The sequence below is a fragment of the Alexandromys fortis genome, unplaced genomic scaffold, assembly GCF_014885135.2.
Source record: "Alexandromys fortis isolate MF-2015 unplaced genomic scaffold, M_Fortis_MF-2015_v1.1 scaffold_21, whole genome shotgun sequence".
NCBI lineage: Eukaryota > Metazoa > Chordata > Mammalia > Rodentia > Cricetidae > Alexandromys > Alexandromys fortis.
In genome coordinates, this window is record NW_026067905.1 from 15496011 (window position 1) to 15513617 (window position 17607).

Consider the following 17607-nt stretch of genomic DNA (forward strand, 5'->3'; position numbering starts at 1 on the left):
AGGGCTTTATTCCCGTTAGGCCAGCACTTTACCTACTGAAGTACATCCCCAACCCCTCAGCTACACTTGTAGCTAAGAGTAAATTCTATGGCACAACTCAACTTAATGAAGTTACAGTATCTTAGAAAATACATTAAAACGAATAATTCAATGAAAGCATTTAAATGTTTTAATCTTTGAATTTAAACTACAATTTCTGTGAGATAAATCATTTATTACATTTCTGAACTATAAAATAGGAACACCTATCCAGATGCCTTAGCCAGTGACTATCCTAATATCCCCCTTTAGGTTTGCTTCTATCCTGTTGTTGTTCATTTCCACATTCAGAGTTTGCATGACTTTGGAGAGGATTTTGTCATCCTTTTTATCTCCTGAAGCAGCCCCTTTGTTGAGAGCTGCTTCTGCTACAATAAAGAACTGTTCCGATGGCTGAAGAATGCTCACTCCATAGCCATTGTTGTTGTAGATATGATTATTAGTCATCTTCAGTTTGGGTGCTGGAAGAACCTGTTAAATTATTGGAGAAAGTCAGCTATTCAGTAATTCTGATAGAAAGAAAACAAGAGCTAACAAGATGGCACAGGAACTTACTCTGAAGTCACCAGGGTTTTTAAAGCTACGAGAGTTAGTGCCAAACAAATGTGTATTATAGTTTTTATCCAAACTGATACAAATAATTCTAGATAGGGGATGCAGCCTGTTAATATCTACAGCATAGTCAAGCACGAAATGATTCTAGGTAATGTGTTACGGAAGAATACAATAGGTCAATGAAACAGCATGACTTGGTAAAGACAGGCTGCCACCTAAGTGGAATGCCCTCTATTTCTCTGAACAATGATAATGGAGTATATTCACTCATTTCTTGCAGATACAGAATGTGTTTCAGGTTAACATTACACAGGGGACTTGGACGGGATCTAGTTTACTACATCTCAGGAGTGAGGCTCAAAGACCTACAGGGATTTTGAAATTGTTTGCTGTTCTTTGCAATCCTGCCTCTGCTTTCTGGCAGGATGCTGCAGTTTCAGCAAGTGACCACACGATGTCAGTGCTGTGCTGTTCTAGGGTTACTGTAAACAGTGGGATTATGTTTTAGGGAGTGGCCAGCAATTTTAGCATCCCTTTGGAAACTGACCAATTTTCAGGCTTCACTCTACACCTACTGAATTGGTAACCTGGGTGTACCTCTGTGGTTAAGAGTGGTCCTGATACAAGCTAATATTTCTGAACAATTGAGGATTATTTAAGAACAGAAACAACAGCAACAAAATGGAACTTGAGAAGTGGCTCAGTGGTTAAGAGCACTGGTTGCTCTTCCAGAGCACCCAGGTTCAATTTCCAGCACTCACATGGCAGCTCACCCTGTCTGTATCTACATTTCCAGGGCTTCTGACACCCTCACACAGACGTACATGCCATCTTGTGCAGGCAAAACACCAATTGTCATGAAATTTAAGGTGTTTTAAGATATATTAGGCTTTTCAAAATCGATCTTCCATGTACCATTCTTCCTTACCTGACTGATGTTGAAAACCTGCAGGGGCATTGGTGGGAGAGGTGGTCTGCTGTAGAATATATTCTAAAAACCCAAATTTGACTTTTATTGAGACAGAGTCTTACTAGGTAGCCTCAGCTGATTTGGAACTCATTGATAGACCAGGTTGGCTCCCAACTAAGAGACCCACCTGCCTCTGCCTTTGCCTCCAGAGTAATGGGATTAAAGGTGTGTGTAACCACACCTGGCCAAGAGTAGCCTTTATTTCCTTCCTCACTCCTAGTTTTCCCCGCCCCCAGCCCTCCTTTCTCTCCTTCCTTCCCCTCCTTTCTTTCCATAAAAGGGTCTCCTCATATACCTTTGGCTACCCTGTATCTGTTATATTATTCAGGCAGGCCTGGAATTCACACCAGTCCTCTCTCCTCAGCCTCTAGAGTGTTGGAATTTATAGGAATACATACTATATTTCACCTCAAAAGTGTTTATCATATTATTCTCTTAATTTGCTTTGTGGTGGGATAGTTGAGACACAATCTCATATATAACCCATTATGTAGCTAAAGGTGGTCTTAAACTCCTGGCCTACCTGGCTCTACCTCCTAAGTGCTAGGATTACAGGCCTGCCCACAATACTTTATTTGCTTTACTTTCAAAACTGTATTACAAATCTTGCCAATGAAAACTCTTATTACATAAGAGCAAAGTCCACCTACTTTCTCATATTCAAAATTACTTTATGCGGGGCCTACTGGCCTGTGACCTCAGTTACTCAGAAAGCTGATACAGGAGGACTATAATTTAAGATCTGATTAGGCTATCGACGACCAGGCCAACTGTCTCAAAATATGATGGGGACAAACTCAGTGGGAGTGCTCACTAGTATGTATGCATAACCACTGAGTGAAGTCTCCACTGTGGGGGCTGGGACAGGTCTGAGTCCCATCACCTATCACTTATTTTATTATGTGTAAGATTCTTTTAAAAATAGAAATAGCGGCAGTCCTGTCCAGACAACAGAAGAAGCAAGATGTGACTACAATGCTGAAAAAGGTACTGAGCCATGTAGCTAACACAGATAAGAATAATGGGCTAATGTAAGTTATAAGAGTTAATAAGAAGCCTAAGCTAATGGGCCAATCAGTTTATGATTAATGTGTGATTTCTTTGGGACTTAATGACTGTGGGAACTGGTCAGGACAGAAACTTCACCTCCGACAACAAATGGTGCCCAATGTGTGGATGACTGCATCCAAAGCCTGACAGAGCTTGGGAAGTAATTCTAGACAAAAAAAATAGAGTTAAGCATGGCTTATTGATAGCATCATTTTCTCAGATAGGCTCTGCTCGCTAGAGGCAAATGCTCTCATTTAAGAGAGGCTTCCTGACTCAGCTTTAGCTGAAAAACCTTGCAGCTCTTTAAAGATGTCCTGCCACGAAACACTTAAATGGTGTTGATGAAAAGCTGACTGCGAACCTTGAAATGCGATAGAGTTGTGGCAATAAACATGGCTCTGGCCAGAACCTCCACCATGAGATGCTGGAATCTCAGAAAGCTAAGGAATGGGCTTTAATTCTAGCCATATTGCTTAGCAAATTAAAGACTCATGTGGTCTGAAAAAGAGAGATATACTGTAAAAGAAAGATTCAAAGTCGAAGAAAACCTCTAAATGTTTTACAGTGTGTTAAAAATATATTCAGGCTTGGGAGAGAAAAGAAAAAGTTTAAAAAGAGAGTAGTTGGATGTGGTGGCACTCACCTTTAATCCCAACACTTGGAAGACAGAGACAAGCTGACCTCTGTGAGTTCAAGGCGTGATGACGCACCTTTAATCCCAGCATTTGGGAGGCAGAGGCAGGTGGATCTCTGTGAGTTCAAAGACAGCCTGGTCTACAGAGGGAGTTCCAGGACAGCCAAAGATATACAGAGAACCTGTCTCTAAAAGTAAAAGTAAAAATAAAAATAAAAGAAATAGGGCTGCAGAGATGATGTCTCAGAGGTTAATAGCACTCACTGACTGTTCTTCCAAAGATCCTGAGTTCAATTCCCAAAAACAACATGGTGACTCACAACCACTTGTGCCCTCTTCTGGTTTGCCAACATATACAGTCAGAACACTGTATACATGATAAATAAATCAAAAAAGAAAAAAGAAAGATGAAAAAAGAAAATGTAAAGATGAAAAATACACAGAGAATCTTGATACTGTATGTTATTATGCTCTCTTTTAATTGTTTGAATGCTGAGGAAGGAGCAACAGCTGCTAAAAGATATTTGCTTATAAATGCTGCTGAATTAATCCAAGATAGGTATTTTGAAAATAGCTTGACTTCACAATTAAAGTAAATATGTTACTTTGGAGAAGAGATTTTACTTTTGTTTCCACAGAGATGAGAGGCCGTAGATTCATCCTGAGTTAAGAAAAATCAGGTTTGATCAAGGAAGACCCCCTAAGAAATCTCTGGTAGGAATAGATGACCCAGATGTCAGAGTTCTACATCCAGAACAGATTCAAGACTGCTGCCTGAGATGATCAAGATTCACAGGATACTCCAGTCAGAACTTGATCACAATTCTAAATTTTCTTTAGGTTTCCATAAGACTATCAGCACTCCCAACCAGCAGGAAGTAGCCTGGAAAACTACACCCACATTCCCAAAAAATGGACTATGGATGTTCTTGTTTAAAAAAAAAAAAAAAAGAGGGAGAAGTGGTGCAGGACAATTTTTGTCTATATTCTGTCAATCATGTTTTAAACAAACATTGATTGGCCAGTAGCCAGGCAGGAAGTATAGGTGGGACAACCAGACAGGAAGTAGAGGTGGGCCAATGAGAACAGGAGAATTCTGGGATGAGGGAAGAGTTCCCTCTGCAGTCCTGTCCAGATACAGAAGAAGCAAGGTGTGACTACATCACTGAAAAAGATACTGAGCTATGTGGCTAACACAGATAAGAATAATGGCCTAATGTAAGTTATAAGAGTTAATAAGAAGCCTCAGGTAATGGGCCAATCAGTTTATAATTAATGTAAAAAAATAGAAATAGCATTTAAACAAGATTACTAGTATTTTAACATTTGTGAAATATTAATTTTTAACTAGAGAGAATTACTAAGCCTCCAGGCATACCAGAGGGATTCTTTAGCCTCTGGCTGTGCCGGTGAGGGATATACTGCTTGGGTTAATAGACATGGGAGGACTTATCCTAAAAGGTGGTCCCATTCCTTGGGGTTAAGTACTAGACTCCACAGAAAGGAGAAATTGAGCTAAACATACACATTTAACTACTTATGATTGTGGATGCAATATGACCAGCTGCCTCTGGCTCTTACTGTTTTGACCCTGCAGCAGCTTTGCCCACCCCCCACACTGTGTCCTTGAACCATGAACTAAATAAACCCTTCTTCCTCTCTTGAATTGCTTTTGTCAGAGTGTTTATCACAACCACAGCAAAGGGAACTAAGACCTGACTATCTAAAACTCTTAGAACAGTTCTCCAATATGAACTAAGGCACACCTTTAACCCCAGCACTCAGGAAGCTGAGGCAGGTAAGTCTTTGTGAGTTTAAGGCTAACCTGATCTACATAGAGTTCCAGGCTAGTAGGGCTACATAGTGAGACCCGGCCTCAAAACAAAAATAAAGTGCTAAGACAATACCTTCATGTTAACACCACCTAAGGTGCTTTTGGAACTGTCACTGGTTCTGAGATTATTACAGTGATGAATCTCATTCCCTTCCAAAATGGCTATGCTCCCAGGATATAGTTCAACACCAGCACCCTGAAATTCAAAGCAAACAATGCAAGTTACAAAATGTTTCCACCTGGCAGCAGGAATTGCAAGTGTATGCCACCATGCCTGACATTATTTTTAGTTATACATATGCTTGTTTATGTGTGGACACACACACACACACACACACACACACACACGTATGCTACTGAAGGTGCTCACAGAAGACAGAAGGCGCCAAATTGCCTGTGAGCTCCCTGTGTGGGTTCTGTAGAAGAGCTGACACGTCTTCTGGGAGACAGAGCAATGCACTCTTAGCCATGAGGTAGCTTTCTAGCCCTGTGTCTCCCGCTTACTGAGATGAGTTAATCTAGTTGTGTGGAAAGATAAAAACAGTCTTTTGGGGACTGGCTGGAAAAACACTTGTGTAGGCATGAGAACCCAAATCTAAACCATAAGAACGAGTGGAAAAGCTGGGCATGAGAATGTGCTGTCTAGTCCAGTGCTTCTGTGGTGATACTGGAGGCAGAGAGGAGGTCTAGATCACTGGTTCTCAACCTCCCTAATGCCACAACCCTTTAACACTTTCAGACATTGTGATGACCCCCAAACATAAAATTATTTCATTGCTACTTTGTAACTGTAATTTGGCTACTGTTATGAATCATAATGTAAATAAAGATCTGATATGTGACCCTCTCAGGGTTGTGACCCACAGGTTGAGAACCACTGCCCTAGATGCTCAGATGTCAGCTAGTTTGGTGGGTGCAGAAGCAGTGAACAGCACTCAGAGCCCATGGAAGCAATAACTGAAAACTGATATGTGCATGTACTTGAAGACAAAGCACACAAAGCCTGAGCTTGCACAAACACAAACACACACAAATAATAAAAACAAGACAATTTTAATTATAGACACCCTGTTTCAAACAAGGTAGAAGGCAAGGACTCATACCCAAGGCTGTCTCTGACCTCTACACATGTTCCATGAGACGTGCATATGCACACTCACATGCCCAGATATGCACACCACTGTTATATTTTGTTTTTAAGTTATGATCACTCCCAGTTATCACATACAGCCATATAAAGCTATACTGTTTCTAGAAGGGAATACCTGGGCGCCAGTGATTTCACTGTCTGTGATTGTCAACGAAGCCCCTGTAAGAACGCACACTCCTGTTCCTTCACACTTTAACAGGCAGTTTTCCAGAGTCAAGTGACCAGACTCTACCACCACAATGCCATCTACTGTCCCTTGTTGTATCAAGGAGAGCTGCATTAATTTTACATTATCTGCTTTGGATACCACAAAACTGTCATGTGAGGGTTCGGAAGTAATCATAATTTCTTCTCTCTTTCCAACTCCTGATGCAGAGACAAAAACAAATTGTAACCCAATAATTTAAAGTTCTTTAGTGATTCAATAATATGTTATTTCTGTTATTTGTATCTAGTTTTATATATAGATACACATATATAATACAACACATATATACAAACATTCACGCTTAACTAAATGGCTATCTATAAAGGGATCTTGTGAATTCACATATGAGTGAATGTGTGTAGCTGTGCTCTGTGCATGTGGAGGTTAAGTATCTTCTCCCACTATTCTCTACCTCATTGTCTGAGAGAAGGTCTATTGTTATACATGGAGTTCACAGGTTCAATTAGACTATCTGGCCAGTAACTCTCCAGGGTATAGCCGACTCCACTTCCCTAGCTCCAGGGTCACAGACATACCCCACTGCCACCCTTAGTTGTGTGGGCACAGGGGACCTCAGGACCCTCTCACTTGCACAGTGAGTCCTTTATCCTCTGAGCCATCTCCCTGCCCACGCCTATAAAATAATATTAAGTTGGTGACTTGATATTGAAATCTATACTTATAACCAGTCTAACTACACTTACAATATTTATTCAATATAATCATCCTACTAGTTATAATAACAACAATTACAAAATTACAAAGTTTCACTTTTAACCCAACCTGTCCTGGAACTCACAATGTAGCCCAGGCTGGCTTTAAGCTCATGCCTCAACTTCCTAATGTTGGGATTAGGGGCATGAGGTAGACACCCAGCTTCTAAATCTTACACATTCTCATGTAATCAGTAACTGTGTACAAACGTCTAAGACACAAAATGCACTACATCTAACTTGCTTTCAAAACCATAATTAATGAGCATAACAATGGCTCAGCAGGTAAAAGTATTTTGCTGTCTGGCCTGTTGACCACAGTTCTATCCCTAGAACTCACATGGTAGAGGAAGCTACATCTCCATTGTGTAAATGTACCACATTTTCCTTATCCATTTTTTGGTTGAGGGGCATTTAGATTGTTTCCAGGTTCTGGTTATAACAAACAAAGCTGCTATGAACATAGTTGAGCACATGTCCTTGTGGTATGATTGAGCATCCTTTGGATATATACCCAAAATTGGTATTACTGGACCTTGAGGAAGGCTGTTTCCTAATTTTCTGAGAAATTGTCACATTGACATCCAAAGGAGCTATACCAGCTTGCATTCCTACCAGCAATGCAGGAGTGTTCCCTTTACCCCACAACCTCTCCAGCATAAGTTGTCATCAGTGTTTTTGACCTTGGCCATTCTTACAGGTATAAGATGGAATCTCAGAGTTGTTTTGATTTGCATTTCTTTGAGTTTTAAAGTACTTATATAATCCTTATTACCCACATTGTTTGGTAAAATACTGTTATAGTGAAGATTTGCTTGAATTTTCAAAACTCATAGGTAGAATGTAAATCTACCAGACACTGGGAATACTCCTCTTTCAAAGTGAACAGGACACAGATTTAGGTACAAATATACAGAGGAGTATAAAATAATGCGATGCCTATTGGCTGGAGCGATAGCACACTGGTAGAGGGCTTGCCTGAGCAGGCACAAAGCCCTTGGTTCAATTCCAAGCACTACCAAAAAGGAAAATATGATGAACCACTGGGCATCATGGTGTACCAAGTAGTTCCTGTCACTCACAAAGCTTATTCGGGAAAGGCCACTTGATCCCAAAAATTTGAGATCAGCATATGCAATATATGGTCTTTGCTGTAAAAGGCATATAGGGATTTTGAGAAGGATAAGCTGTTCTGGTTCCTGGTTTCTTGATTAAATATGCTTACTAGTACAGTCTGGCATGTCTATGTTGCTGTAAGAAAAACTGCAAGGGCTTGACTACTAACCCTGTATAGTGATGTCATCAGTCAGCAAAGCAAGATTTGCAGCTTGATACTCTCCTGGGAAAATCACTACTACATCTCCACTGTAGCAATTGTCCAAAGCCAGATTCAGATCATCGTGCTGCTGGAGAAGTGTGTCTGAGGACAAGTTCTTTACCTGGAAAGGAAAAGGAAAGCAGAGTGCCACCTGAACACACTTCCTGGACACATCATGTTCTCCAAAAGACTTACCTATATAGTAGGTGTTCATCTGGTGACCAGTACCATCATCCTGTCACTAAATCAAGGATGACATTTTCTTCATAATCACAAATGATTATTCCTCTATCAAGGGCAGGGTATGGCTCATAGGCCAGAAGTCATTTTCTGTATTACCTTGAGCATTGAGATTAGGTGAATGGTCCAAGGTCAAGCCTTAGACACAAGACAAAGGACACTGGACCCTGTGCTTTCTTTCTTCTATACCAACCACCCTCTGCTGCTGTCACCACCTCACCTTCTCCTCCTTCTCCCCCTACTCCCCTCCTTCCTGTTCTCTGTTGTCATCTTTTTCCTCTCTTTTTAAATCAAAGTCTCCTTAAGTAGCCCAGGCTATCCTGGAACTTGAGATGCTGTCTCATGTTGAGATCAAGACGTGTGCCACTGTGCCTAGTTCTACATTTTCTTAAACATTTATTTAGTTGATTGTGTGTGTGTATGTGTATGCGCATGCATGAAAGCACATGTGTCAAGGACAACTTGTGGCTGCTGTTTCTCTCCAATAACCCTGTGTGTCCTGGGAAACAAACCCAGGTTGTCAGCGCCCTCTCCTACTGAACCATCTATAGCCCTGCCTTGTTCTCTTTAGCTCAGAATCATCTTCTAATTGTGGGGAAATTATCACTTTTATAAATCGACTATTCTAGAGTTACAAAGAAAAAGTACTAATGCTTTGCATTAAGGATAGAGAAGGAACTTCATTACTTATCATGAAAAACAATGACATTTATTTATCCATTTGTTTATTTATTTATTGAAATAGTATCTTGACATGGGATTCTCCTCAGTATGCTGTGAATACCATTAGTTAATGAATAAAGAAGCTGCTTTGGCCTATATTAGGGCAGAATAGAGCTAGACAGGAAAACTAAACTGAATGCTGGGAGAAAGTAGGCAGAGTGAGAGATGCTGTGTAGCCACCAGAGGAGAAAGAGGCAAGCTATTAGTTAGAACCTTGCCGGTAGGCCACAAACCTCGTGGTAAAATATAAAGTAATAGAAATGGGTTAATTTAAGATCCAAGAGCAAGCTAGAAATATGCTTAAGCTATTGGCCAAAGAGTATTGCAAATAATATAATTTCTGTGTGATTATTTTGGGTCTGGGCAGCTGGGAACTAATGAGCAGCCTCCACCAACAGTATCTCACTCTGTAGTCTTAGCTGACCTGAAACTCTGGGGTAGACCATCCTGGCTTTGAACTCACAGAGATCCTCCAACTTTTGTTTCCTGAGTTCTGGGATTAAAGGTATGCACCACTGTTGGAACACCGTCCAAGAATGGAGACATGTTCATAAGAGGAGATTTCTGAGTATTTGAGAGAAAACTCTAAGAAAACAGACAAGAGTTTTGTCCCTTCAGTTTCTTCCAAAATATGGACTTGTCCTTGGCTTTCATGCCCCTCAGGTGTAGCGGACAGGAGAGCGTTCACTTCAGATTATTCTTAGAGCTGGCTATTGTTACTTGTGTATATACCTCCATGGAAAAACATGTCTTGCCATGTGTGACGTGTCCTTGTGACTGTCATGTGACTCTGCTTAACCCTCAAAGCATTGTCTGAGGCTCTAAATAAGGCTGGCCATTGTTTGATACGTCAGCCCACCTTATTTATTGGCTCCACTCTTCTAGGTCCCACCACCAACTGGAGCGGTAAATACACCACCATACCCAGCCTATTTATTTATTTATTTATTTATTTATTTATTTATTTATTTATTTATGTTTTTAAAGATAGGGTCTTATTGTATAACCCAGCTGGCTTTGAACTCCCAATCCTCCTGCCAGGCCTTTCAATTGCTAAAATTACTGATATGTGCAATTATGCCCTGATATAATTAACTTCAAATACAGAATTTGGAAATTAAAACTATATTCTTAAAAAAAAAATCTACTATGTTCAGCAGTGGTGGTGCATGCCTTTAATCTCAGCACTTGGGAGGCAGAGGCAGGTGAATTTCTGTGAGTTTCAGGCCAGCCTGGCCTAAAGAGAGAGTTCCAGGACAAGCTCCTTACCTACAGAGAAACCCTGTCTCGAAAAACCAAAACCAAAACAAACAAAGCAAATGAAGAAGAAAAAAATTTAACTTGTAAATTTTTTTTTGGTTTTTCGAGACAGGGTTTCTCTGTGGTTTTGGAGCCTGTCCTGGAACTAGCTCTTGTAGACCAGGCTGGTCTCGAACTCACAGAGATCCGCCTGCCTCTGCCTCCCAAGTGCTGGGATTAAAGGCATGTGCCACCACTGCCCGGCTAACTTGTAAATTTTTTTAAATTATTTATTTATTTATTATGTATACAATATTCTGTCTGTGTATATGCCTGCAGGCCAGAAGAGGGCGCCAGACCTCATTACAGATGGTTGTGAGCCACCATGTGGTTGCTGGGAATTGAACTCAGGACCTTTGGAAGAGCAGGCAATGCTCTTAACCACTGAGCCATCTCTCCAGCCCTAACTTGTAAATTTTTATCTTGAAAAAACTTTATGTAGATATTCTCTTCTAATATTTCTTTATGTGTACATTAATTTCCAGTAAATCATATCATCATCTACTGTATGCAGTTTGGAATTCTCTCTCTCTTTCCAGTCCTAGGAATTGAATCCAGAGCTTCCCTCTGTCAGGTGAATGCTCTTCTGCTGAGCTACACCCCAGCTTTCTTTCAGTTTTTCAGACAGGGTCATGCTAAGTTGGCCAGGCTGGGTTGGAACTCACAATAGCCCAATGAGGTCCTGAGCTTGCTCTCTTTCTGCTTCAGCCTGTGCAATAGCTAGGATTACCAGCATGTGTCACCAGACCTGACTCATTATTATGTAAAGCCTAAATTCTAGTAAGTATATATTATGTTATAGATGCATTATAAATTCCTCATACACATATAAAAGAAACTATTCAGGACTTGAAAACTGAAATAGAAACAATAAAGAAAATACAAGCCAAAGTAATTATAGAAACAGAAATCATGAGAAAAAGATCAGAAACCACAAACGCAAGCACGAACAGCAGAATACAAGAAATGGAAGAGAAGCCAGGCGGTGGTGGCGCACGCCTTTAATCCCAGCACTCGGGAGGCAGAGGCAGGCAGATCTCTGTGAGTTCGAGGCCAGCCTGGTCTACAAGAGCTAGTTCCAGGACAGGAACCAAAAGCTATGGAGAAACCCTGTCTCGAAGAAAAAAAAAAAGAGATGGAAGAGAGAATCTCAAGTGCTGAAGATACAACAGAGGAAATAGACTCACTAGTTAAAGAAAACATTAAATCTAACAAAAGCTTAACCCAAAATACCCAGGAAATATGGGACACCATGAAAAGGCCAAATCTTAGAATAATAGGTATAGAAAAAGGAGAAGTTTGACTCAAAGGCACAGAAAATTTATTTAATAAAAATCATAGAAGAAAACTTTCCCTACCTAAAGAAAGATATGCCTATGAAGATACAAGAAGCTTACAGAACACCAAATAGACTGGATAAAAAAAAAGTCCTTTCGACACATAATAATCAAAACACTAAACATACAGAGTAAAGAAAGAATATTAAGAGCTGGAAAGGAAAAAGGTCAAGTAACATATAAAGGTAGACCTATCAGAATTACACCTGACTTCTCATTGAAGATGATGAAAGCCAGAAGGTCATGGTCAAACACCTGTCTTCCTTCTTGCTCATTTGGAAGGACACTGTGTTAAGCTGTGAGTTTATTTTGAAGAAAACAGTCCCATTCATATCATGTTACTGAAGTGCAGATAATAATTATGCTTTGAGTTGTTCTGGGTTCTTCACTTTGCTATATTACTCGGGAGTCTGTGACTTTTTAAAAAGTGACTCAGCCGGGCAGTAGTGGCACACACCTTTAATCCCAGCACCTGGGGGGCAGAAGCAGGTGGATCTCTGTGAGTTTGAGGCCAGCCTGGTCTACAGAGTGAGTTCCAAGACAGGCTCCAAAGATACACAGAGAAACTGTTTCAAAATAAAACAAAACAAAAAAGATATGTTATATTTGTTTATGCTGTGGAATATTTGTTTGATGATGGAAAGATGTGTTGCATTTGTTTAACCCTATAAAGCTGTGTTGCCTTGCCTGCCTAGAACACCTGGTTGGTCAATGTCCAACAGCTAGACAGGAAAGAGAAACAGGCAAGGCTGGCAGGCAGAGAGAATAAACAGGAGGAGAAATTGAGGGAAGAGAGTGAGGAGCGAGAAAAGGAGAAGAGGAGGACGCTAGGGGCCAGCCACCCAGTCAGCCACCTAGCCAGCTATGGAGTAAGTAAGAAGGAAAGAAAGATATATAGAATAAAGAAAAGTAAAAAGCCCAGAGGCAAAATGTAGTTAAAGAGAAATAGGATAACTTAAATTAGAAAACAAACCACGTTTAAGCTGGGCATTCAGAAGTAAGCAAGAATAACTCTCCATGTACTTATTTGGAAGCTGGGTGGTAGGCCCCCAAAGAATAAAACAAAACAAAACAAAACAACAGCAACAACAAAAACCCAACCACACAAGGCTAAATTATGTGTAAAGGCGATTGGTTGGGACTATTAAAGTAACTCCTGAAAAACTGTAATTAGCAACTAAACCAATGCTGGGACCATTTACTGGAATAGAGAGTTCTGGAACCTGAGCAAGCCAGTGCATAAATATCTTGAATTTAATCACAGGCAGGCACTGGAGTGCTTAGGAGTAACAGGTTGGAGTAGGTCTGGGCCGAGAACAAACACCTGGCCTGTGTATATGTGTTTTGGACTGTAAACAGGACAAGACAGTGCAGAAAAGACAAACTGGGCATTGAGAGGTCAGTGCGGAAAGCATCTAGAGACCATGAAAGCCAGGGGAGTACAGAGACCGAGCAAAGCAGTCCAAAGAGACGGCTGGGAAACACTATTAAGCATCAAGTCACCATTTCCTTTGGTCTCAGAGCAATTTGTATTTGTTCAGAGACTGACTAAACACACTCCCCCAGAGTTCACCTATCTGATATATAACCAGGTTTCAGTGGGCTTCATTTTCCCAGCTGGCACTGTCAAAGTCCTTTGAAATTGGCCCTGTACATAACCCTGTTGCAGTATTTCTTAGTCTGTGTTGTAGCTGTTGCTGCCTTTACTTGCCCATGTCTCCATCTTGAAATCTGTGAGGTGTGAAGAAGCCAAGACTGTCCCTCTGTCTCCCTGTCTGCAGCCTCTCGTGGGCTGCACTGGCAACAAGGCCAGGGCGCTGTGAAGAGCTGTCAGTGCTTATCTAGTATCGGGTGCCAACACTGAGATGGCCATAGGGAAGAGCCAGGGCACCCTCACCACGTCACACCAGAGCTCTACCTCGGGGGCGACTACCTCCACGCTGTGCAGCACACCGAAGTGACCACAGAAGAATGGTTCTTACCATGTCGGTCGTCATCACCTTTGCTACGATGTGTGTTATAGTCTTCCCAAAGTCTCTCTTCCCTTTCCTACGTCTCAGAATCCTTGGAAAGAAGGGCCCATGAACTCTATAGTAGAAAATATTGTGGGTGAATTAGCATGGAAAACTCAACCTATCTTAACTTCGTAAACCACCGTTTACTGACCATAAGCAGTTTGAGAGCAATCTAGCAAGAGCCTTCATTTTTTATTTATTTACGTATTTATTTTGGCTTTTTTGAAACAGGGTCTCACTATGTAGGTCTGGCTGCCTAGAACTCTGCATATAGACCAGACTTGCCTAAAACTAACAGAGATCCCCCTGCCTCTGCCTCCTATATGCTGGGATTAAAGGTGTATGCCACCATACCTAGCCAACAAGATCTCTTAGATAATGGAATTTAAACCCTTACATTCTACATCTTTGTTTTCCTTTTTCTTTTTTTGGTTTTTCAAGATAGGATTTCTTTATGAAATAGCCCTGGCTGTCCTGGAACCCGATTTGTAGATCAGGCTGGCCTCAGACACAGAGATCTGCCTGAGTGCTGGAATTAAAGATGTGTGCCACCACCACCACCACCATTTTTAAGGGATTTTCTTTAAATGGAGAAATTTACATTCAACCATCTCCCCATGCTGGGCTTGTAGTTGTGCACCATCACATCTAGCTTCCTGAACTATTTTAATCAAGCCAATCTGTGGGCCAAATGCTACCACACAAGAATAACCACGCGCTCTTTGCGGCTCTTTCAGTAGAACAAATCCTTACCGCAGGCGTAAGTCTTCCCACATTTTCAGCAACCCGCAGAGCATCACGATCTCGTAGTACTTCTTCCAGCACTCGACGGCCTCGGCTGCAGACGGGTCTTCTTTAATGTTGCTCTGGTACTCGATGAGCTCAACACGCTTATTTTTGTATTTCTCCAGAGTTTTCTTGAAGCGTTGCGCGATGGGGCCAGGGATTGTCCCGTCCTGAATATCGCACCACCTGGAAATAACAATGCAGTTACACGTGCCTCCCTCAGAAGTGGCTCAGCGCTTTCTCAGCTCTACTTACAGATTAATTCTCTCTTCAATAAGGGCAGTATAATTCTCACAAATTTCTTCATCATCCCAGTCTCTCCAAAGAAAATCATAGAAAAACCTACAATAAACCAAATTAGGATGACAGTGACTAACACATGTAGACCATGTTTAGAAGCTTCTAAAAATCCATCTCAAAACTCTCTATGAATCTTAATTTAAAAATTACATTTATTTAATGTGTACACTCTGATTTATGCACCACAGTGTGCAGCTGGAAATCAGAGCAGCCGTGGGAGTCTGTGCCCTCCTTCCCAGGAAACTCCAGGGCACTGAACTCAGCTTTGACCAGGCTCACCATCAGGCTCAGCACCAAGCCATCTCCATGACCCCCCATCTTCATCGCTCCACACCTCATTTTTTACAGCACAAAGGAGTTGAACTCAGGGCCTCATATGCTAGGCAAGCACTCTACCGGTGAGCTATCTCCCCAGCTCACATCTCAGTTTTCTTAAGGAAAAGGTTTTGAAATAGTCTATGAATGAACCATTAACAAAAGATCAAACCTCAAATGCTAAATGGCTGAATTGTATCTTAAACTACTACAGATAGGAAAATAATGTTTCTGGAAGTAAGATTATAAAATTCATGTTTTAAATTCATAGATTTGAGCTATGACTTTGTTCAACAAAGAAAAATTGCAAAATTTAACACAATTTATATGGGAAAATAACTTTAGAAAAACAAACATTTAATAAATACCCTTTTCTTCATAGATAGCTCTGTCCAAGTGAAGTCTGCTTATAACAACACTGTGGACAATGACATTTAGTGTTTTGTTGTTTTGTTTTGTTTTTGTAATGTCCTCATATATTAAATGAAATCAAATATATTTCAGATGCTGTCCTGGTTACTTAACTATCAGCTTGACACAGCCTGGTGGCCCTTGAGAAGGGAATATCAGTTGAGAGGCTACCCAGACCAGACTTGTGTGTGGGCATGTCTGTGGGGAATTGTCTTGATTGTTAACTGACCTGAGGGCTCAGCCCACTGTGGGCGGCAGCATTCCCTGGGCTAGCTGTCCAGTGCTGTATAAGAAAACTAGTTAAGCAAGAGTCTTCTTCAGGAGCCAGCAAGCAGTGTTCCTCCATGGTGTCTGCCTTCAGGTTTCTGTCCAGGCTTCACTTATGAGATAGATTGTGACCTGGATGTGTCTGTCAGCCAAATAAACCCTTTCAACCTCTAAATTGCTTTTGGCCAGTGTTTTATCACAATGGTAAGGAGACTAAAACAGATCCTTAAACACGAATAATAGCGATCAATCATTTCTAGAATTTGTTTTCTTTTTGAGGCAAGGCATTGTTTAAATTGGGCTGACCCTAAACTTCCTGGGCAGTTGATGAGGACCTTAAACTCCAGATCTTCCTGCCTCTACCTCCCCAATGCTGGGATCACAGGTGCCTGTCACTACACCTAGCTTCTAGAACTCCTTTTTAAAAAAATATTTATTTGAGAAAGGGTCTCACCATGAAGCACTGGATGACCTGAAATTCATTATATAGACCAAGCTGATCTCAAACTCATAGAGATCCCCCTGCCTCTGCCTCCTGACTGCTGGGATTAAAGTCATGTGGCCGCACACCTGGCTTGTAACTTTTCCAAACTCAATTTTTATGAAGTACAAGATAAAAACAGAGCAAACCTTTCATTATGCAACTTACACAATTTGGTTATGTTAAGTAAGAACAGGTCGATTTAATTCATCAGTCTCAAGGAAATTAGAAAAGTGTTTATGTGCGCAGAATTTATGTATGAAACAAGCCGCTAGAAACAGCAATTGTCAGCTCCACTAGTAAGAAAGCCCTTACCTCACAACTTCCAAGGCCAGAGCAATGTCCTGGACATCTGCGTCTTGTCCTTCAACTGGATACACTTCCAGGAGAGGTGCACTGTACTCCAGTTCCTCCAGAACCTCGTCCACCAAGTCCCTCGGGATGTTTGCAATGTTAGAAGAAAAGGGCTCAGCTACAGAAACTGTCACTTTGAAACAAGATGACAAGTTCTGGCGTGGCTTACAAGTCACCTAGAATAAATGTCATAAGGAGGTAACTGCAAACGTACAAAGGCCACCACGATTTCTCATGTATAAGCTGCTCAGAGTGGTGTATCTTCTAAATTCTTAGGAATTTTCTTGCAATCAACATACTGAATAATTCTGGATAAACACTAAAACTAGCAGGTTTGTTTTTGTTTTTCCAGACAGGGTTTCTCTCTGTAGCCCTAGCTGTCCTGGAACTCACTCTGTAGACTAGGCTGGCCTCACACTCACAGAGATTGTCCGCCTCTGCCTCCCCAGAGCTGGGATTAAAGGCGTGCGCCACCACTGCCTGGTTTCAAGTGCCTCCTTAAAGGCACTGGTTTTAAAGTTTCACAAGAGAATGTGTTGTGCTGGCTTATTTTATTTATTTATTTATTTTTATTATGTATACAGTGTTCTGTCTGCATGTACGCCTGC

The 17607-nt window shown here is 41.1% G+C and overlaps 1 protein-coding gene across 1 annotated transcript in view; it reads right to left on the reverse strand.

The window, feature by feature from the left end:
- Nucleotides 1-208: 208 nt before the first annotated feature.
- Shcbp1l (SHC binding and spindle associated 1 like) overlaps nt 209-17607 on the reverse strand; it is a 27602-nt gene continuing 10203 nt past the window's right edge. Inside the window, exons 3-10 of the mRNA XM_050135373.1 lie at nt 16961-17175; nt 15127-15213; nt 14839-15057; nt 14053-14158; nt 8439-8592; nt 6348-6598; nt 5156-5278; nt 209-510 (exon numbers count right to left, since the gene is read on the reverse strand). Of these exons, the coding sequence (XP_049991330.1) occupies nt 259-510; nt 5156-5278; nt 6348-6598; nt 8439-8592; nt 14053-14158; nt 14839-15057; nt 15127-15213; nt 16961-17175 (1407 nt within the window). The 3' untranslated portion in view covers nt 209-258. The remainder of the gene's footprint in view (nt 511-5155; nt 5279-6347; nt 6599-8438; nt 8593-14052; nt 14159-14838; nt 15058-15126; nt 15214-16960; nt 17176-17607) is intronic.